Genomic DNA, 21,722 nt, shown 5'->3' on the forward strand with positions numbered 1-21,722 from the left:
GAACAAGAAATGACAATTTTTTCTATTGGGGGTGGGATAATGTGGGACGTCAGTTAATGCACCACCCCTCTCTTTCTCCTCACAGGTGGATGCCATCCGGGTTAATGTAAAGAGTGACTCTGAAGACCTTCAGTATCCAGTCTTGTTTGTTGTTCGGCAGCAAAAGGGCGTGCTATCCTGGCAGGTCCCACTTGTTTTTCATGGCCTGTAAGTACTCATAGTGCTACTATTATCCCCCTTGAGATGTTTGACATTATACATTTCATACACTGTACATTTCATACACAGAATCCCTTTGACTGAAAAGAGGGAAATAATACATATTTGTGTCACAGCCCCCTACTATCCAGATGCCTTCAGAATTGGAAATTCTAGTGTTCCCTGTGCATCAAGGTCTTCCTTTACCTTTTCTACTGTCCTGAATTTTACATACAGTATTTGCACAAGTGCACACACACACACACACACACGCACACAGAGAGAGAGAGAGAGAGAGAGAGAGAGATGCACAAACAAAAACACACATTTTATATGCACTGGCTTTTGCCCTAATCCATTTGCAAATACTTCATGAATAAATACAAAACAGTAACAATTTCAACAACACAATTATAGCACTAATGTAAATATAAGGTGTAACGGTGGAAATTATCATGATATACGGTTAATTAAAACAAGCTATGCTGAAATCAAAAAAGAATCATGGATATTTACTATTACAAATATTGATATCAGTCTTATGGAGTAGAGGAACTTCTGAGAGAGAGAAGGAAACTGAGGAGGAGCTGTTAAATCATAATTGATTAGGAAGTTCCACTGTATCACTAGAGGCTTTAATCAAGTTAATGGATTTTTATCATCCAACATGTTTTATTAATGGGTTTACCTATTGATTTGTGTTATCAGTTATAGTTTTGTGATTGGCTGGTGTTAATAATATAATGGCCACTTTCAATATTTTTGCATTGAATTTCTCTTTTATCTGTCTACAATCCTACTTTCAGGTAGGTCTATTGTATATGTTCCTGAAATTCTGAGTAACACTTCATGCGTCTCATGAAATAAACTATAGTCTACAAAAAAACCATGCCATAAAACTTTTATTAGCAGGTAAGGTGCTCCAGGACTCTTTGTTGTAACTTGAATCTGGATCAACTTGGTTGCCCTTCTAGGACACCAGTGGGCAAAGGACAGTTCTGGACCAACACAGTCCATATGGATGTTTTAACAGCTTTGACCTCTTCATACTCTCTGGACTACCCTTTTCTGGCAAAAAGGATGATTTGCCACTCCTGGGAGCCATTCCCACTTGGGGTATAACCCGCTTCCCGATTCTGCTCTGCCCCGGTTTCTGAAGTGATTTCAAAAGATCCCTCATTCCCACTATGAAAAGGGACCTTTGGTGCAATCACTTATTTTCCTGGCCATGCTTGTCGTTCCCATTAGTTGGAGCCGGAGAAGGTGGCAGCCCTTCAGCCAGTCGCCCCCCATAACATGAACCCATTCGGAAGGCTTTCTCTCTTCCTTCCCTCCTCTCCCTCCCTTCCTTCATTCCTTCCTTCTCCCTCTCCCCCTTTTTTCCTTGCCTTGCTCTCTTGGATGCAGCCCAAGCCAAACTGCCGAGGGTTTCAAAGGGGGAAAGCTGCCTTCACCGCACGGTGCTGGCTGGCTCCCCACATTGCTTGCCTGGTGCAGACTGGCTCCATGTGCTGCTGCTGCTGTGGCGCGAAGAGCCAGCCTTCACCGGGCAAGCGGCGTGGGGAGACAGCCTGCACTGGGCAAGCCGTGGTGCAGCAGCAGCAGCAGCAGCGCAGGGAGCCAGCCTGAACCAGGCAAGCAGCAGTGGCTTTCCCCCTTTGAAACCCTCAGGAGCTCGGCTTGGGCTGCATCCAAGGGAGCAAGGCAAGCCCGTGAGACCTGGGAGGAGGAGGAGGAGGCGAGAGACAATTTTAAAAAAAGATGGAACTAATTGAAAAATCAATCTATTGTTAAAGCAAGTAGTTGCTTTACCAATATATTGATTTTTCGATTAATTTCTATACAAAAAAAAAAAAAGAATCAATTCTGATCTGGTGTTCTCACTTATTTGGCATGCTTTAGATTCTTTTATTTAAAAAAAAACCTTTCAGAGTAGTGTCAGGAAACCCTGGGTTTTTTTATGTTTGCCCCACTTCTTTCCTCCTCCAATCGCTCAAACGAGGATCAGAAGCGGTTTCAAATGGGAACGAGGGTCATTTGCCCCGAATCAGGAATCGGGGCAAATTACAGTGGAAATGACCCCCTGGAAGCCTCCCAGCAATTTACCTTTCAGACAGGTTGCACAACCTTCCGGAATTACAGCCGCCATCACCACCTTTAAAAAAACAGCACTCGACTTCCAGACATCTTTAAAAAGAACTGTTTCATATTCTTTTGGCAGTCTATGCAGCCCCAAAGAATCCAGGAGCAGGAAACTGGCCCCAGTCCTCTTGCAGTTGTTTACTTCTGCTCTAGAATGCGCTACAGTTGCCATGTTCCTTGGTTATGAGATCTACTGATTTTGTTCATGTGCTTGCAGTTATCAGAGGAGTTATAATTACACAGAGGTGAGCCGAACTCTTTGCCCATCAGAGCCCACACCTGAAAATGGGTCTTCAGAGCAGATCCTATTTGTAGATGTGGCTTCCATGGCCCCCTATAATGCCCACTATGTACTGCAAGTTACCAGGATCAAGAACTTCCAGCTTCGGTGAGCGGTCAGCATTTTGTTACCTGAAAATGTTTTTGACTGTATTGACTGTGGCACTTACATACATAAGGAAGATATTATGTTACTCTGAAAAAAAGTACAAAGTCTGAGCTGCCCTTGAGTAGTGAATGGCATGTTATCTTAGTTTGGAGGAAGATGAATTTGTAGCCAAAACTGCATAATGTTAGTGGATCACTCCTCTACTTTGCTCTGTGTTGAATCCAACCCTGGAGTGTCAGTAACTTCCTCTTGCTTTATATCGTTCAAAGCAGCATCCTTTGTGATTGACAGCATAGAGAGTGTGACAGCATAGAGAGTGCGTGCACAGCAGCATATGCATGCACAGAACTACATACAAGCATGTGCAACCTAGTTGTGTCTATCTTGGGGCATGCTGCAACTGTGTGTGATCGATGTCACAAGAGAAGTTTGTGTGAGAATTTTCCACTTTTCTACCATTGAATAGCCACAGAAACACAGGGGAACATGGATAAGTGTCATGCAGCCCATGTTCCCCTACCATTTCCCCACCTCGTGGTAGTTCTTGCCTTGAAAGCTGCACAATATTGGCAAAAAGTCTAGCTTTTGTCTTTAAACAGCACAGTACTGCATTAAAAGAAAGTGCCCCTGGGGATATGTATTGTATGATGCTGCAGGAAAGTAGTGTAATGTTAAGCACAGTGTTGAGCCACAAGTGATAAATCTACAATTTTGCAGATTTCACCAAATCAGAAGGAGTAGCTAATACCCCAGAGGAGGGGATCAAAATTAAAAATGACCTTAATAGATTAGAAATCTGGGCCAAAACTAGCAAAATGAATTTCAACAGGGAGAAATGTAAGGTACTGCACTTAGGCAGGAAAAAAATGAAATGCATAAGTATAGGATGGGGGACTCCTGACTTAACAAGACTACATAAGAAAGGGATCTAGGAGTCCTAGTAGACCCCTAGTAAACCACAGGTTGAACATGAAGCAACAGTGTGATGCGGCACCTAAAAAAGCCAATGTGATTCTAGGCTGCATCAATAGAAGTATAGTGTCTAGATCAAGGGAAGTAATAATGCTACTCTATTCTGCTTTGGTCAGGCCTCACCTAGAATACTGTGTCCAGTATTGGGCACCACAGTTCAGAATGGATGTTGAGAATCTGGAGCATGTCCAGAGGAGGGTGACTAAAATGGTGAAGGATCTGGAATCCATACCCTAGGAGGAGAGACTGAGGGAGCGGGGTATGAAATCTCTATGGCAGAGAAAGATGCCAGCCATAGATGCTGGGAAAACGTCAGTAACAAACTCTGCTAGAACATGGCCACATAGCCTGAAAAACCCACAAAAAACTATGGAGCTGGGTATGTTTAGGTTGGAGAAGCGAAGGTTAAGAGGTGATATGATAGCCCTGTTTAAACATTTGAAGGGATGGAGCAAGCTTGTTTTCTGCTGCTCCAAAGAATAGGACCCAGAAGAATGAGATTCCACCTCATCATTAAGAAGAACCTACTGACAGTAAGAGCTATTTGACTGTGTAAGATGCTCCCTTGGAGAGTGGTGGAGTCTCCTTCTTTGGAGGTCTTTAAACAGAGGCTAGATGGCCATCTGTCAAAGGGAGAGCTTTGATTCTCCCTATATCTCCCTGCATGGCAGAATGGGGTTGGATTGGATGGCCCTTGAGGTCTCTTCCAACTCTATGATTCTCCTTCTGGAACAAGCCTAAGTAGCATTAGACAGCCACAGTTGGAAGCAACTGTTTTCTCCCAGGTGCAATACTTTTCTCCAATAGGAGTATAGTAGTTCATTTGCATGGGATAGGCATGTGTTCACCTTAGCCTGTTCCCTTTCTTCTTGCTGTCTCAAATGCTGGCTGCGTCTTACTGAACCCTACTGAGAACTGAGCACCTTTGCTGTCTCAATTATCAGGCTCTGGTTTGATTTCCAAGAGGAAGATTGAAGTAAGCATGGAGAAACAGTTTGAAATCCATTCCACATTTCATTTTCCAGACAGCAGATGAGTGTTCCCACTTCTGCCACATTGTTTTTTTGGGGGTTTTGTTCCTAAAATATGACAGAGACTTGGAACTAGGCTTTCATTGTATTTCACTAGTGCCAAATTTTGGAGGCATTAGAAGGACAATTGTAAAACACAATGAACATGCTTTCTGGCACTGTAATCTGCATGTGGTTGCTGCAACTTTAGTGAATCAGAAACTGAGCTCATATGTTCATTTGTTACGCTGAATATAGATAAATGATAGATTAGTGTAAGCAAGTTGTGGATACAACCCTCAAAACATTGTTGCTTACCATTCCATAATTCTTACAATGTAGAATTTTCTTATGTGAATTCGAAGGCTTTCATGGCCAGTATCCATAGTTTTTTGTGGGATTTTCGGGCTATGTGGCCATGTTCTAGAAGAGTTTCTTCCTGACGTTTCACCAGCATCTGTGGCTGGCATCTTCAGAGAATGCTTGCCTGGAAAAAGTTGGGTATATATATACACTCGGCCCCCGGGTTACGAAAATAATCCGTTCCGGCGCCATTTTCGTAACCCGGAAGTCTTCGTAACCCGAGAAAGCCATAGGCGCTAATGCAGAGAAGCCGCGATTTGGTGCGAAATAGCGCCAAAAAGCACCAAAAGGTTATTCGTAACCCGGAATAACCTTCGTAACCCGGAAATATTTTTTTTTTTTTCTTCGTAACCCGGAAATTTCGTATCCCGGCGCGTTCGTAACCCGAGGTAAGAGTGTATATACTGTGTGAGCCTGGGAATGGTTTGCGGATGACTAGGACATCAAAAACAGAACAATACACATGCAAATCCCAGGCTCATACAGTATATATATATACCCAACTTTTTCCAGGCAAGCATTCTCTGAAGATGCCAGCCACAGATGCTGGCGAAACGTCAGAAAGATACTCTTCTAGAACATGGCCCGAAAAACCCACAAAAAACTATAGAATTTTCTTCTTTTTCAGGATGAACACTGCTTTCACATTCAATGCCAGCCCTTCCCAACCTCAGGTGAGTTAGAATACTGTTGGGTGTATATATTATTTTATTTTATTTTATGTATATCCCACTTTTGACTAGGGTTAGGACAGTGGCATCACTAGGGTTGGTGTCACCCTAATGTGGTAGCTCATGGTGTGAAAAAACAATACCAACCTCCAAACTGTAGATTTCATCTTCTTTTCCACATCTTCCCTGGCCCTGACCCTCAGGCGTCTCCAATGCCAGTTTCCAATTGCAGCTGATTAAAATTAAGATCCTTGTCATGCCTACACACAGAAACATAAACAGACAAAGCCAGTCTACACCAACCAAACTTATCAAATTTGCAGATGACACCAAATTAGGAGGAATAACTAATACTCCAGAGGACAGGATAAAAATTCGAAATGACCTGAATAAAGCTGGGCCAAAGCTAACAAAATGAAATTCAACACGGAGAAATGTAAGGTACTGCACTTAGGACGGAAAAATGAAATGCACAAATATAGGATGGGGGACACTTGGCTGAACGAGACTACATATGAAAGGGATTTGGGAGTGTAAGTAGACCACAAGTTGAATATGACTCAACAGTGTGATGTGGCAGCTAAAAAGGCCAATGCAATTTTAGGCTGCATAATTAAAAGTATAGTGTCTAGATCAAGAGAAGTAATAGTGCCACTCTATTCTGCCTTGGTCAGGCCCCACCTGGAATATTGTGTCCAGTTCTGGGCACCACAATTCAAAAAGGACATTGAGAAACTGGAGCGTGTCCAGAGGAGGGCAACTAAAATGGTGAAAGGTCTGGAAACCATGTCCTATGAGGATAGGGTTGCCATAATTCCCTTTCACAAAACCGGGACGAAATGTAGGACATGATGTAGCACAAAATGTAGGGCAAAATATAGGACAGAATATAGGATGTTTCAGAAAAATGGAGGACAAACACATTAATAAAAAACCAATATAAATTCATGCTTCTAACTCATGCTCTAAATGGATGACATTTTTACATTCTTCCTGGATAGAAGTTTGGGATGTAGCTTGGTCTGGAGGACTAGGACTCTGGAGACCAGGATTCGATTCCCTGCCTATTGGGTAACCTCAAGCAAGTCACACTCTCTCAGCCTCCTCAGCAAAAAGCCATGGCAAACCTCCTCTGAACAAATCTTGCCAAGCAAACCCCAGGATAGGTTTGCTTTAAGATCTCCAATCTGTACAAAAATAATCTTAAAATCTTTTTCTCTCCCCATAGTATTTTCTGTACAGTTTCCCTCCAGATGTGGATTCCGTCATTGTCAAAGTGAGATCTGAGTCCGTCTACCCCTGTTCCGTTGTCTCCATTCAGGATACAGTGGTAAATTCTTGCATAGTCTGTTTGTGTGTGTAGTGTGTGTGTGTGATAGAAGGAGTTCATAGCCTCCAGCACCACTCAGCTGGGCAGACAGACTGCATATCAATGGCACCTCGGTTCTGCCTGGACTGAGTTTCAGTTCATTCACACACTTCCAGTCCATTTACAGACTCAAGGCCCACTTACTGTTTCACCTATATTTGAGAAAAAGGAGGGATGGACCTCAAGGTCATCTACAGACTTATAACACAACTTCCCTCTAACAACCACTCCACAGCAATTCATGATCTTTAAAAAGATAGCCTAAAAGTGGCTAGCCTAGCGTATTTGACACCTAGCGCTCCGTTCTGGCATTATTAATTAATTAATTAATTAATTAATTTTGCAGCGTTATGCCCAGAATGGGTGCTGCAAGGTCTGGAGAGCCACAGTTGTCCAACCTTCTCTAGATTTCATTTAAATTTAGCTTCAGACCTAGTTATGGGACACAAAATGCTTAGACCTCTGTTTAACTTTCCGTCCCATCAACCATACCATTCTTAGCAGCTGCCTCAAATGGGGCCTGGAAGTACTAGTTTACAGTGGTTGCAGCATTTTTTATTGGGGTAGTTTCGGAAGATGTTTTTGTTTTAACAACATGGCCATTTGCCTTCAGTGATCCCCATGGTTCCATTTTGTCCCTCACATTATTGAAGCACACACGAGGGAATGGGCAACTCTGCAGGGTCGGGGCCAATTTTTCTCCAGCCGCCCATGGGCTTCATAAAACCCCAACATCAAAATACTTCTGTTTTCATTGGTGTTCTTCTCAAAATGGTGATCAGAAGTGACTAGGAGATTATAGTGAAAGTATTTGGGGTGGTGTGAGGGTCTGAGAGGGTTGGATGTATGTGTCTGGTTTGTGCTTTGGGGGGCTTTTTTGTGTTGTTTTCAGGTAAAAATTGCCCAGAGATCATACTGAAAATTCTAAAAATGGGGAGTTTGGGGCTTTGAGAGGTTGCAAAAGTGGATTCTGTGGGTCACATGTGTGGCACATGGGCTTCATTTTCCTAACCCTGATATACACCAAACTGCAGTGGGATGTCATCCAGAATGCATCCTGTGCTCATGATGACACCCAGAGTTTTTGAAATAATTTAAGGAAGCTATTCAACTTTTGAAATTGTGTTTAATGCTGCTAATTAACTGGATAATGGTAAACAAATCCAAGCTTAATATAAAACAAGGTAGGCCCTGTTATAGAAACTTGTGTGATGCTATAGCCAGTCTTCGCAAGTGCTTCAGTCTGAAGAATACTTGTTCCAGGAGGAAGGTGGGGTATAATAATAATAATAACAACAACAACAACAACAGAAATAATTGCCTTTCCCACAAGCGGTGCTTCTCTTCAGCTCTTTTCAGAATGTATAAATAGTCATTCTGGGCAACTTGTTGTAGACATTCACAGCAACCGGAGGCCCAGCCCAGCCCAGTTCAGTCCTCTCTGTTGTGTCTTGCTGGCTGGCAGAACGCTTTCTTCCCTCCAATCAATATTTTTAGCAAACAATATGAAAAGGACCAAGTGAAAGAGGTATTGATATGTAAAACGAACAAGGAAATTATGCTAAAAAAACAATACAGTACAATGAAGGCAAGAAAAAAGTGCACACACAACAGCTGAGCTGATCCATTTGTGGCAATATATGCAAGGGTTAGAAAAATGAAAAGAGTTTATTGGGAGGAAAAACGATAACTATTACAAGTACTATAAAATTAGGACTTAGAAGATTTCACAGTATAAGGATCTGGGTTATCAAAATGACAACAAAACAAAATTTGACTTGGATCTCATGCAAAGGAATAGTTTTGAGCAGTGGCCCTGAAGTGATCCCAGAGAAAGCATCACACAGGGTGCAGTGTGTATAATGTATAGCACAGAGCTGCAGTTTGGAGAAGGCTTTGTGCAAATTAACTTTAGTAGAAAAAGTAAAGTGATAATGTAATAAGCTTGTCCAATTGTTGCAGTGCCCAGTTTATGATTTGGACCACAATGTGGAATTTAATGGAATTTACCAGTCCATGACAAAACAGGCAGCCATCACTGTACAGGTGAGTTGCTGTTAATTATGTTGTTTTGCAGCACTGTTTTTATCTAGTGTTTTCTTGGCATGAAGGTGTTCAGTGGGGACCTGCCACTGAATTCCTCTAAGACTGAGAGAGTATGACTTGCCCAAGGCACTCAGTAGTTTTACATAGCTGTGCATGAATTCAAGCCCTAGTCTCCCAGAGCCGTTGTTCAAACGGGTCCAACTTTTGTTCTAAATTTGTTCAAACTTTTTTTCTAAATTTGAAATAAAAGGTACAGTAGAAGTCTGGTCTCTAAAATTATATAATGGCTCCTTTGAACCCAAAGTTTTCTCCTCCAACAGAAACTGACTTCACATAAATCAAACTAATGAAGTGATTTACTATGAGTCAGACAAAGGGCTTGAACCACAATGTACAGAAGTGCTTCACTGAATCCGCTCTCTTCTCTCTTTCAGGATCCAATTACCAATCTCTCTCCCTCCTCCCCTTTGGTTGCATCCACACTGCAGAAATAATCTAGGCTGACACCATTTTAACTGCCATGGTTCAATGCTATGGGATTCTGGGAAGAGTAGTTTGTTGTGGCACCACAGCTCTCCTCTCAGGGGAGTTCCACTCTGGTGCTGCAACCAACTACCATTCCCAGGATTGCATAGCATTGAGTCATGACAGTTCAAGTGGTGGCACAGCGGATTATTTCTGCAGTGTGGGTGCAGCCATAGTGTCTTTTGTATTTTTCACAGATTCTTCTTGGTGCCATATCTGAATTGGCTACTTGGGTACACTAGAGAGCATTTTCTCGTGTTTACTGAATTTTCAAAGGCAAATTAATAATGGTATATATAGCTTGTTAGTAATGTGTGATTCCATGAATTTCAATAACAGTAAGAAGTACTTGTTTGGGAGATCAGAGAAACAAGCAAAGCCATTACTGTAGTTCTTTTGGAAAAATTAACTTTCCATGTCTGGGAGTGGCTTGCCTGGGAATATGACCTGGCTTTGAAGATTATCCTATATCCTGTGTCCAATAGTAACATGGAAGGCCCAGCCTTAAATTTTTTTCCCCTATCTTATGCAGAAAAGGGACTTCCAAGGCAAGCAGTTCTTTGTTGTGTTTGTTATAAAGCCGGAGGACTATGCCTGTGGAGGATCGATGCCATACTCTGTTAGAGGTAAGCTGTCTAATATTTGAAGGACTGGAAAAAACCAGACCATTAACACAACACCATCCAGGACACTCTCAGTGGAACATTGATACTCTTACTGGATTGTTATACTCTTACTGGATTGTTATCTGTTCTTTACTGAAGTAACAGATACATAGGAAATGTCATCCTTTGGTCAAGTGCAGCATGATCCCAAAGAACAAGGGGCCAGGAAAAGAAAACAGGATGTTCCCAGCTGGGTATCCTCATGGAATCTTATAAATAATATGAATTATATGTGTCAGAATATTATCAAAATATGAGATTGGGTCTGACAGTCAAATTGACAGTTGGAAAATCCTCTCTTACCATATATAAATTTAAATTGTACACAGTGGGAAACTCCCGAACTCTGAATAGGTAAAGTATGTATGGTCTCAGAAATGTTAATACAAGTTTATAACATGAAAGTGTCACCATCATTATCATTATCATCCACTGGTGATTGGTGCTCTTGTAGCACTTCCAAAGAAACTGACAAAACACCTGAATGAAATGAAATTGCTATAGACAGGATCAAAATAGCATACAGTGAGACTTCAGTATCTGCGGACTTGCCATCTGTGAACATCCGAATGGGACAATTACTTGATTGTGCCACCATTAGGGACAGCCCCTGTTGTCCCCAGTGGTGGAGGGGGGCTGTCCCTAATAGCAGCACACCCAAGTGCCCATGCCGCCATTGAGACAATGCCGGCTTGAGCATCTGTCGCTTTCAGTATCCGCGGGGGAGGGGTCCAGAATGGATCCTCCACAGATACTAAGGTCCCACTGTAATTGCAAAAGTGACACTACTTGGAATGTGCCATAGTAGCCACTGAGTCCTACATTCTTAGAATTAGCCAGTCAAAATTCCAGTCAGGATCATCTAGTAGACTTTGCAACTGAGAGTAATTTTATAATTTTGGGTCTTAATTTCCTCCCATCCCTGCAGTATACTGGATGAGGATCCTGTGGTCCTGGATGAAATAGGTTATCTAAATCCATTTCTATCTGGTTTTAGGCCTGGCTATGGGACAGAGACTGCTTTTTTCACCTTGGTAGGTGACCCACGGAGGAAACTGGACAGGGTTTCTATTGATTCTGCTGGACCTCTCAGTGGCTTTTGATACCATCAACCATGGTATCCTTCTAGGTCACCTCTCTGGGATGGGACTTTGGGGCACTGTTATGCACTGGCCTTTGAGGAGAGGACTGGGAAAGTGCGGCCTGTTCAACACTCTGGCCAGTATTCTGTGGTGTTCCCCAGGGCTTGATTCTGTCCCCTATGCTGTTTAATGTCTACATGAAATTGCTGGGAGAGGCCATCCAGAGTTTTGAAGTTCAGTGTCACCAGTATGCTGATGACACCCAACTCTATCTCTCCTTTCCAACTGTCCAAGGAAGCTGTTTTTGTCCTAAACCAGTGTCTGCTGTCAATAATGGACTGGAGGTGTTTGAACAAATTGAAACTTAATCCAGACAAGATAGAGGTGCTCCTGGTCAGTCATAATGCAGATGTTTTAATATTAGTATTATTTGTTTATTTTTTTTTAACTTTTGTGGTTAATGTTTTTGTTCTCTCTTTTTAAAATTATTGTAAGCTACTTTGAATTCCCTTTTGGGAGAAAGGTCGGATATAAATCCAGCAAATGGATAAATAAATAGTACCAGTGGGGAGCCTCTGGCTCAATCTGCCATAGTCCCTCCCCAACCTCCTCACCTTGGAAGGAAGGAGGGTCAGTCAGGAGTCACTGGGGAGCCTGGGGGGGCTTCCCTTACCCCTTGGGAACATACTTCTGCTCCAAGAAAACTTTCCTTTTCTGAATGCAGAGAGAGAAAAGGCAGCCAGCTGGTAATTGAGAAAGAGATTACACACACACACTCTCTCTCTGCACCATAAATTTACTGTGCTTCCCAAATGCATCAGCACTGAGACTGAGAGAGACCATGCATTCAAGTCTGTTTCCCCTTTCTTCTCTGTGATCTGTTCTACAGAGCTGATCTTATAGATATGTATGTAATGTGATTGGTAGTGCCCCTGCCCATGGTTGGTATGTGGTCTCCAATAGATTTTCCCCAAGACAAGGTGGCTCTCTTACTAAAAAGTTTCTCACCTTATTCCCATGTTGGCCTTTCCCCCCTTTTTTCACTTCCTACTTTTTTATAGACCTATCAAAGCAGCATCATTCATACAGACTCTAATCTTTCAGTGCTAAATTTTGGAGGGATATGCCGGAAATCTTGCTAGAGGTTAAGATGATTAAACTGAGGCTGTCCTACTTTGGCCACATCATGAGAAGGCATGAATCACTGGAAAAGACAATAATGCTAGGAAAGGTGAAGGGGTGTAGAAGGAGAAGAGATCCCATGCTAGATGGATGGACTTAACTGGGGACATCACAGGTCTGAATCTGCAGGAACTAAGTAGAGCAGTCTTGGGGTGCATTCCCACTATGGTTTAAACAGGATCGTGTCAAATCACGATCCGGTTTAAACCTCTATGGTTGCCACTTGGGAATCGATTTGGAATTGATTCCTAAGGGGGGGGCATAGTTCCCATCCATTTAACCTTATTTGAGAATAAATCGATTCAGCCCTGTGGGAACCCAGGGCGGATTCAATTCCACCCTGGCCATGGCTTCCTCCATCCTTCCGCGGCCATACCTCCTCCCTCCCTTCCTCCTCCCTTCCCTCCTTGCTTCCTTCTTTTTCTTCTCCTCCCCCCTTGTCCTTCCCTACTTCCCTCCTGTCTGCCTGCCTTGGAGTGTTGGCAGGAGTGGCAGCTGTCACGGTTCGTTGGCTCACTCCTCCTCCTCCTCCTCCATGGAATCTGCACGCAGCCAAGCCTCCTTTTCCTTCCCTGCCCTGGGCCTACCTTAGAAGGAGGCCAGAAGGCCTGCTGGAGGATGGGGTTTGGATCTGCTGCCCGCCGTGGGCGCCTTACCTCCATCCTTCCTGCGGCAGTGGTGGCAACAGCAGCGGCTGTCAGGGCTCGTTGGATGTCTGACGGAGGCATGCCAGAGGCACGTCCAACGAGCCCCGACAGCCGCTGCTGCTCCCACTGTTGCTGCCACTGCCGCCGTAGCCACCATGGGAAGGACGGACGCAAGCTGCCAATGGTGGAAGGCAGATCCGGCTCCCATCCTCCAGCGGGTCTCCCAGCCTCCTTCTAAGGTTGGCCTGGGGCAGGGAAGGAGAAGTAGGCCGGGCTGCGTGCGGGAAGGAGGCTGGTGACAGGAGGGATGGCCAGGGCCCTTGCAGGGCTCTTGCAGCTGTTCCCCCGCAGGCCTGACCCGGCGCAAACATAGTGGGAACCACGCTTGCTGCTGGAACCAAATCCATGATTCGGTTCAGCAGCGATTTAAAAGGTAAGTGGGAATGGGCCCTTGGAGATGTCTCATCCACAGGGTTGCCCTGAGTAAAGATTAACTTGAGGGCAGTTGATGACAACAATAACAGGTGCAACAACACATAATGAAGTATTGTATAGCATCCTAACTTGTCATGTACTGCTCAAAATGGACTTAAACTGAGATTGGGTGACCAAGACCTGAATTTAAATGTGTCTTGATTCTGTTGTTACAGGAAAAACTAACCAGACGTGGAACTTCCAGAGGATGAAGACCCTTGAAGTGACAATTGTACCTTCAGTTAAAGGTCCTGGTCAATAATTGTACACCTTTTCATAATTAGCATCAGAAGGTTCAGTGGCCTATTTGGGTAGTAACCGTGGTCTAAAGAAATCATCACTATAAGGTGGAAGAGTTTTATACTGTACTAATTTTAAAGGCCAAAGTAATTGCTGTTAAATTAATCTTTGAATTCATTTTTTAAGCTAACATGCAGGTTCTTTGGGGAGGTCAGGCCAGAGTCTGGGATAATAATTAATGGAATTTTAGTTGACATGAATGGGCAGTTTAATCTTTTCCTTCTTTTCTGAAGATTACGCTTTGCTCAAGATATCTTACACAGTTAGCTTAGCAGGAACTCATTGGTTAGTACGAATGGGAAATTTTCTCCCAATGCAAATATAAACTTTCGGAAGAGAGATTTTCTTCAGGGGACAACAAGGGCCCCATTCCTACTTGGCATATAAAATGGCTTATATTGGCGTGATTCTGACTCGGATTATTTTCCCGGTCTAATTCGAAGTTTTTCCATCATTTCTATTAGGAAAGGGGGCAAATTACCTTGATTTATTTAGACCCTGTTTCTTTCCCATTTATTTTAAATCGCTGTATTTTAAAGTGGAGTAATTTGTTCCCCGTTCCCATTTGTGTCTGCAAGCTGTGAATCAAGTGCATAGGCTTCAGACATCACAAGTGTTGTCACCTGATTCGCAACACTTTCACATGGTTTATTTTGCTCCCCGTTCCCATTTCTGTTTGTTTTGTTGTTGTTTTTTGAGGGGGGGAGCCAATGAATAGCAGCTGCATCCGAGGCTAATCTGTGTCTCCCCAGATTCCCTTTGGGAAAGAGAGAAGAGAAACCTCTATTTCCCCTCAGATCCCTGGGTGTCCAGGCTCTTCTGTGTCTCCCCAGATTCCCTTTGGGAAAGAGAGAAGAGAAGCCTCTAATCACCCCAAATCCCTTTGCCTGCTCCATTGCTGTCTGGGGGGGGGGGGGGATGATCAAGCAGGCATGTACTGCAAAGCCCATCTGCTGCTCAGGCGCTCAAGCAGAGGCAAAAAAAGAAAAAAAGAAAAAATAATAGTTTAAAATGGTGTTCAATGGGTTTCCTCACACATCGGTCTATGAATGTGGAGCAGTGGGGAGGTTGCAGGGGGAGTAATGTGTTTACTGCGTTTGGAGCTCAATGTAGCGCGATCGCCTTACCCTGCTTCCCAGTCCACTGGGGGAAAGGCTATGCGAACGGAAGAAAATGGTGCCAGCGATGCAGAAAGAGAACAAAGAGGGTGACACCCACAGGCCAGACCCTTGAGCGCTGCTCCTCCCATCTCCAGGTTCCCAAATCAGACACCCTTTCGTTCCCATTCATTTGCCCCGAATCAGACTCCGGAGGCACAGGAAAATTAGCTTAAAAGCCACTATTTTTTAAACCGGTTTATTGACCTAAAATTCGGATTTTTCAGGATAATTCAATTCAGATTCGAATCTCAATATCGGAGCAGTGCTGGTCGAATGCGCACTCTAATGGAAACGATGCACCCATGATTTGCGTCCTGATCTGCGTTATAGGCCAGTGGGAATGGCGCCAAGGAAGGAAAGGGATTATATTTCTCCTTCATGCCTGCTCTGATCCCATTATTTGCAATTGAAACTCTTTGTATTTTCAAATGTGTTAATTCTGGCAGAAATAGGTTAATAATAATAATAATTATTATTATTATTATTTATTTCTAGACCGCTTTTCTATATTGATCAAAGCAGTGAACAGGACAAGAGAATACAACAATACAATATGTACATAACAATAACATTGTGTAGAAAAATTACAAATACAATTTAAAAATTATTAAACCAAATCAAGCCAACTGAGCTGATGATCCAAATAGAAAATACATATAGGGGGAACCACATGATATCAGAGCACATGGGGGAAAGCTTGATGGAAAAAAAGGTCTTAAGTTTCTTTTTAAAAAGATCCAGAGAGGTGATGGAGTGGAGCTCATTGGGAAGGGTGTTCCAAATTTTTGGGGCCGAGATAGAGAAGGCCCTTTGTGAAGTCGATGCATATTTTACAGTTGGAACCCTTAGCAGGTTCTTCCCGGCTGACCTGAGTGCGCAGGGCGGATTATATGGGGAGAGGTGGTCCTCCAAGTAACCTGGGCCCAAGCCATTTAGGGCTTTATTTAACCCTCCAAAGAAAATGCTAGACCTCATTGTTGTAGGACAGATGTCAGCCTTTTCAGTTGGAGAACAAATATAACTATCTGTATAGTGGAAGAAAAGGTAGGTAGTGACCTTGGTGAGTTCTATCAAGGAGGTAAGGTTTCTGAAAGAGTGAAACCCATTTAATTTGCGGATAGACAAATTCAGTAGGATCGGGGACCAGTACTGCCTCCCCAGGACTGGGGAGTATCCTCACACCGAAACCAAAAGTGATAATAAATCCACTACTATTATTAGAAAAAAAAATACTTTGTATTAAAGCAATGTTCAACAAGATGAAACATGTTCTTTGAAAGGTGAAGAAAACTTGCGGGATGCAATTCTCCTTTTCTTAAAAAGTAGAAGAAAATGATATTGGAAAAGGGCTCTAAATGCTGCAAAAATGGGCATGAACCAGGGCTGCCTATTGGCCCACAATGATTTCGGAACAAGGGGAAGAGTAGCAGATGAGTTCAAGGTTCTTCTTCATGGGCTAATGGCAGATCCATTCTTCTTCCTCCAGGTTCCGTGTATGTGCGTGCTATTCTTTTCAGTTTTCTCAGTTTCTTCTCCTTTTATCTGGGTGCATTAGTAGTTGCATTTGTGCAGTACTTCAGGTGAGTGAAGCATTTCAGCAATGCCATTTTGGAGAGTAAGCCTGTGTTTACTCTTGAAGTTCCTAATAATCCTATAGGAAGTTGAAAGGAGAGGGGCATGCAAGAAAATTTACAATGGCTCGGTTGTCCTGTGTGTGAGATAGCTTTGACTCTGGAGTTTATCACATGTGAGGAATTTCTCTTAATTTTGAATGAAAGAAAGTGGGGCCAGAACGCATTCACGTAAAGTTGCTAGTTTAGCGAAATTACGTGAATGCTCATTGCATTCGAACTGGCTCCCCGTTGCCCAAAAATAGCATGCCATTGCCTGAATTTGCATGTGGCAGTCTATCACGCAATAACGTGAAACCCCATGATTGCGCTCGGACTGACTTCCCATTGCCCAAATTTGTGTGTGGCGGTCTATCACACAATAGCGTTAAACCCCATGATTGCATTCAGATTGCCATTGGATTATACTTCCAATTTTCCTTGTCTGATAAACACCACAGTTTACCTTCTTTTAAATGTAGATAAGGGAGGCACCTCTCTATATCTCTAATGTCATCTTCTGTGTTGTATAGTAAAGGATTAGGAGATTAACATCGTTCTAAGGCCTTGATTCTAAGCAAAACTTATCACTCACTTCTTTGTGTGTGATTTTTACATGTGTGGCTTCTTTGTCTACACAAAGGAGAATGCTCCATTCCTGCTCCCTTCCCACTACTGCCAACTGGGCTCATTCTTGCTTCAGGAAAAAGAATATTTGGTGCCAGTTCACATTTCTCCCCAGTTTGCATTTTTGTAATGGTTGCGAACCCTGATAAAATGGAAGTTCCTGGAGTTTGTAGGATACATAGTCTAGGGAAGCAGTTTTACAGATGAGGGAGGGTTAGGCTTTTACCAAATGCATTCCATTATCTGCCTCTGGTTCCCACAGTCTGAAACAGGAGGGGGAGTTGACTGTGTTTCCTTGAGTTCACTCACACTGTATTAGAAGGCTAAGAGTAAGGTACCATGACTTTGGCTGTTTTGGTTATTTAGAATCAAACCTCTCTGCCTTCTAAATTTTAGATAAATTATGATCTTTTACTTTTTGCAGATTAGTAATTTGATAAATTTGTGTTCATGTTTATTGTTTATGTTTGATTTCAGAATTTATAGGAAGACATCAACAAGAGGACACAGTCCTGACGATGGTAAGATTCTAGTACATTGTAGACATATCACAAAGGTAGAAGGCAGTTCCTAAGTCATTGTGTCCAATCTTCGGTCAGCAGCAAGAATTCTACTTAACCAGTGATGGCAAATCTTTTGAGGTCCGCATGCCGGAGACGGGGCTTCTGCCTCCCAGGGAGGGGGCTGCATACTGGGGGCGGGGCCTCTGAAGGCGGGACTTCTGCCCTTGGAGGCAGGGCTTCCAGGGTGGGACCTTTTCCCCCACCCTTTCCTGGCCTCCAGCTGTCTCTGAAAGACAGCTAAAAGCCAGGGAAAATTGTAGAGGGGGGGACATGGGCGCGTGCTGTTGCTCCTTCTCCTCCTGCCCTTCCCCTGGCCTCCAGCTGTCTCTCAGAGATAGCTGGGGGCCAGTAGGGGCCCATGGGGGGAGGAGCAAGGGGCCTACGACCCCCTTCTCCTCTCCACAGGGGTTTGCCAGACCTGAGGCGTCCTTCCGGGGACTCTTCAAGTCTGGCAAAGCCCACAGAGAGGAGGAGGAGTCCGCCCTCCCTCTCCTTCCCAGGTCTTTCTTTACCTAGAAAGGACTCAGAGTCAGGAGTCAGTTCAGGGTGAAGAAAGGCAAGCCGGGAGGAAGACGCCTTGGCACACACCCTGTTCTTCCCAGACCTTCCCTCTCATCCAAAGAGCTTTCTGGAGCTCTTTGGGGAAAAGGGAAGGCAAGCTGGGAGGAAGACACCTCAGCATGTGCCCGGTCCTCTTCTTCCCAGACCTTCCCTCTCCCCCAAAGGGCTCTCTGGGGAAAAGGGAAGGCAAGCAGGGAAGGAGAGGATTGGACCCACAGGCCATCCCTCTTCCCCAGAGACCTTTCCCTGCCCCAATGCCTTCAGCTCTCTCTCCAGAGATAACTGGAGGCTGGAAAAGGTCCCTGGGGAGGAGCAAGTGGCATGCGCCAGTCGCTCCTCCTCCCTCGCCCTTTTCCTGGTCTCCAGCTGTCTCAGAGAGGGCTGGGAGGAGGAGCCAGAGGTACGCGCCTTTGGCTCCTTCTACTGAGTGCCATTTTCTGGCTTTCCACTGTCTCTGAGAGATATTGGGAAGCCTGAAAATGGCAGGGAGGAGGAGGAACAGGCACATGCGTGCCTCTTCTGCCTTCTCCTTCGCCCCGTGCCTGGCAAAACTGTGTTGTGTGCCACCTGTGGCATGCATGCCATAGGTTCGCCATCACAGAAGGAGCAATTGATTCTTCCTCCTCCTTTGGTCTCAGCACAGTCCTATCCATGCCCTGCCAGCAAAACCAACTTTAGAATTTCTAATGTGTTAGGGAATAAATATTCATCCCTCCCTCTGAGAAGGGAAATGTTCCCGTGGTTTATCTATTCGGTCTGTTCTGACCACTGTGCGGGTCTCAGCTAAAGAGAATACTTCTCTTCTATCCTGCTCTGCCCCATTTATAAGCTCGAGTCCTTGTTCTTGGTTTTCTGGAGGGGTGAGATCTCTCTCCTTGGTAAGCACAGGATATCAATGGGACAGATAAGTCATTCTTGAAGAAGTACTGTTATTTGGGTTATGGGGAGTGGCCATGATGGCCACTATTGCTGTCTTTCATGCATAAATCTCACAGGATTGACTTCACCAGCACTTACAGCAGTCCATAATACTGGTGAGGCACAATCCATGTGTGTGACTCTAAGCATTCTGTACCTTACCAATAGACAATGAGGGTCACAAGCTGTCTACCACAAATAGAAAAATGGTATTGCACAGTTGCTTGGTTGAGTCCTGTTGACATTTCCTCTGGGAGCAGCTAACACAACTCCTGGATTAGTTTCTGCAAAAGCAAGTGCCAACTTCTGGATTAGCTTCTGCAAAAGCAAATTATCCTTGCACTTAATCAGATGGAGACACTGCATGTTGTCAAAGAGCAGCCTCCACCGCAGGGATTTGTGACATAAAAGCAGTAGTTGGTTACTACTTGAGTTACTCTTGACTCCATTCTTCATCTCTGTTACTGAGCATTATGGTGCATATAGAGAACCTTCCCTTAAATAGAAAATAGCCCAAACTAATAATCTCATGGGTCAGCTCCACCACACCAGGAACGTGGCCTCCTCCTTTGCTTCCTAACCAGTCAACTATCCCACAAGTTCCTGTACTTGGTTTAGGAAGAGCTATCAACACAGGTCAGATGCTTGGTTCCCAATGTAGTATTCTTTTTGAAGTCCCAATAGTTCTTCAATTAGCAGCAGTCTGTTTTGGTCATTGGTAGATTTTGACCAGTCAGATGAAAGTAGAAGGCTATTCACTGTTTGTTCCTGTTGTAGGGTCTGGGACAGTGGCTGCCTCTCATCCCATCACTGCCAGCACTCCTGAAGGAAGCAGCTATGGAGCTATTGGTACAGTAACTCTGGAATCCAAAGACACTGTTGCCTGTTCAGCTGGCAGACATGCTGAATGACTGCTTGAGAGCTTGTGGTCAATGTATAGCACTGCAAGGACAGGTCAAGGGCAGGGTGTGGAATAGGGTGCAAAACAGAAGGCAGCATACAAAATATACTCTGGACTATACAGAAAATGCAGCCAGTGCAGTCTCTCTTCTGTCACCTCACCACCCCCCCCCAAATGTTCTTCTTCAAAGGCATCTCTTGAGGAAGCAGCTCCAGAAGCTTCCTCTCACCTTTCCTTCTCACCATTCCTAATAGGGGAGGAGCTGTTGGATGCTTCAGCTTAAACATTCCTTGAACAGCTTGAAATGGCTCCACTCCCAAGCTTTCTTGAGGGAAGCATAAAGGACTGGAAAGCCTGAAGAGAAAAAGGGAGAATGAGGTTGTGGGCTGATAGAATGGGATGGAAGGCAGGTGGTTGGTTGGTTGGATTCATGAACTAATGCGTATTAGAAAAAAGACTGAGTTTTGGGTGGTGGTGATTTTGAGAGTCTTAAGAGAGAATTTTTAGCACTGTTTATTTTTATTAGTAGTATTATTATTTTAAAATAAGATGTTAAAATATTCTTATGCAAGAAGTAGAAAAGAGAATGGGGGTGCTAATCCTAAGAGAAAGGTTGTGGGTGTATATGTGTGGTGACCACTGTTCAGCTACCAACACATTTGCCTCACAAGTGAAGAAAGAGGTTTCCACTCCTCCTGTGAAACTTTCCCAGTGTTGTGTGGAGTACAGTGCAGAGATGCAGTGGAACAGAACAGCAGTACCAATGTTCAAAAGATTTAGGCTATTTCTTTCCTAGCTTTGTGATTTTACTTTTGAGTACACCATCACCCACAAGATGGCTTTGGCTTGGATTAGGAATTCTGTTTATGACACCACCAATGTGGAAAGTTGCATTCCTAATACCCTTCTAACAAAAAAAGACAAATTAAAATAATGACATGTAAAAATTATTAGATACACTGCAGGCAATCTTCAGCACATTAATCCCATTAGGATTAAGAAAACGTGCAAGTGCATGTGTGTCTCCTAGCAATACACATTGCCATCCCACTCATCATGAGCCCCACTCATTCATGGAGGCCTTCAGTGGGTTCTGCAGGGGCCATCACTGCCCCTAACCTCCAAAAAGTTACCAATTTCTGTTTAGGATTACAGCTCTGGAGATCAGGGTTCAAATCCCTGTTCAGCCATGGAAACCCACAGGGTGATCTTGGGCAAGTCATATTCTCTCAATCTCAGAGGAAGGCAAAAGCAAACTCCTTTTGAACAAATCCTGCCAAGAAAAGGCTGTATTAAGGTCACCATAAACTGGAAATTACTTATAAGGCACACAACAACAACAGCAACA

At 43.8% G+C, this 21,722-nt stretch overlaps 1 protein-coding gene across 9 annotated transcripts in view; it reads left to right on the forward strand.

Moving 5' to 3' along the window:
* Nucleotides 1-21,722, forward strand: part of LOC149323490 (SID1 transmembrane family member 1-like) — a 78,449-nt gene that overhangs the window by 22,978 nt on the left and 33,749 nt on the right. For all 9 annotated transcript variants that reach the window (XM_089489041.1, XM_089489043.1, XM_089489040.1 and 6 more), the window contains exons 2-11: nt 86-207; nt 2,558-2,728; nt 5,702-5,747; nt 6,973-7,074; nt 9,076-9,159; nt 10,217-10,310; nt 13,911-13,982; nt 16,681-16,774; nt 17,909-17,952; nt 20,251-20,322. In XM_089489041.1, coding sequence (XP_089345167.1) covers nt 86-207; nt 2,558-2,728; nt 5,702-5,747; nt 6,973-7,074; nt 9,076-9,159; nt 10,217-10,310; nt 13,911-13,982; nt 16,681-16,774; nt 17,909-17,952; nt 20,251-20,322 — 901 coding nt within the window. The remainder of the gene's footprint in view (nt 1-85; nt 208-2,557; nt 2,729-5,701; nt 5,748-6,972; nt 7,075-9,075; nt 9,160-10,216; nt 10,311-13,910; nt 13,983-16,680; nt 16,775-17,908; nt 17,953-20,250; nt 20,323-21,722) is intronic.

This window comes from Sceloporus occidentalis, unplaced genomic scaffold (assembly GCF_023333645.1).
Source record: "Sceloporus occidentalis isolate IW3139 unplaced genomic scaffold, rSceOcc1.0.p SCAF_1, whole genome shotgun sequence".
Taxonomy (NCBI): Eukaryota; Metazoa; Chordata; class Lepidosauria; order Squamata; family Phrynosomatidae; genus Sceloporus; species Sceloporus occidentalis.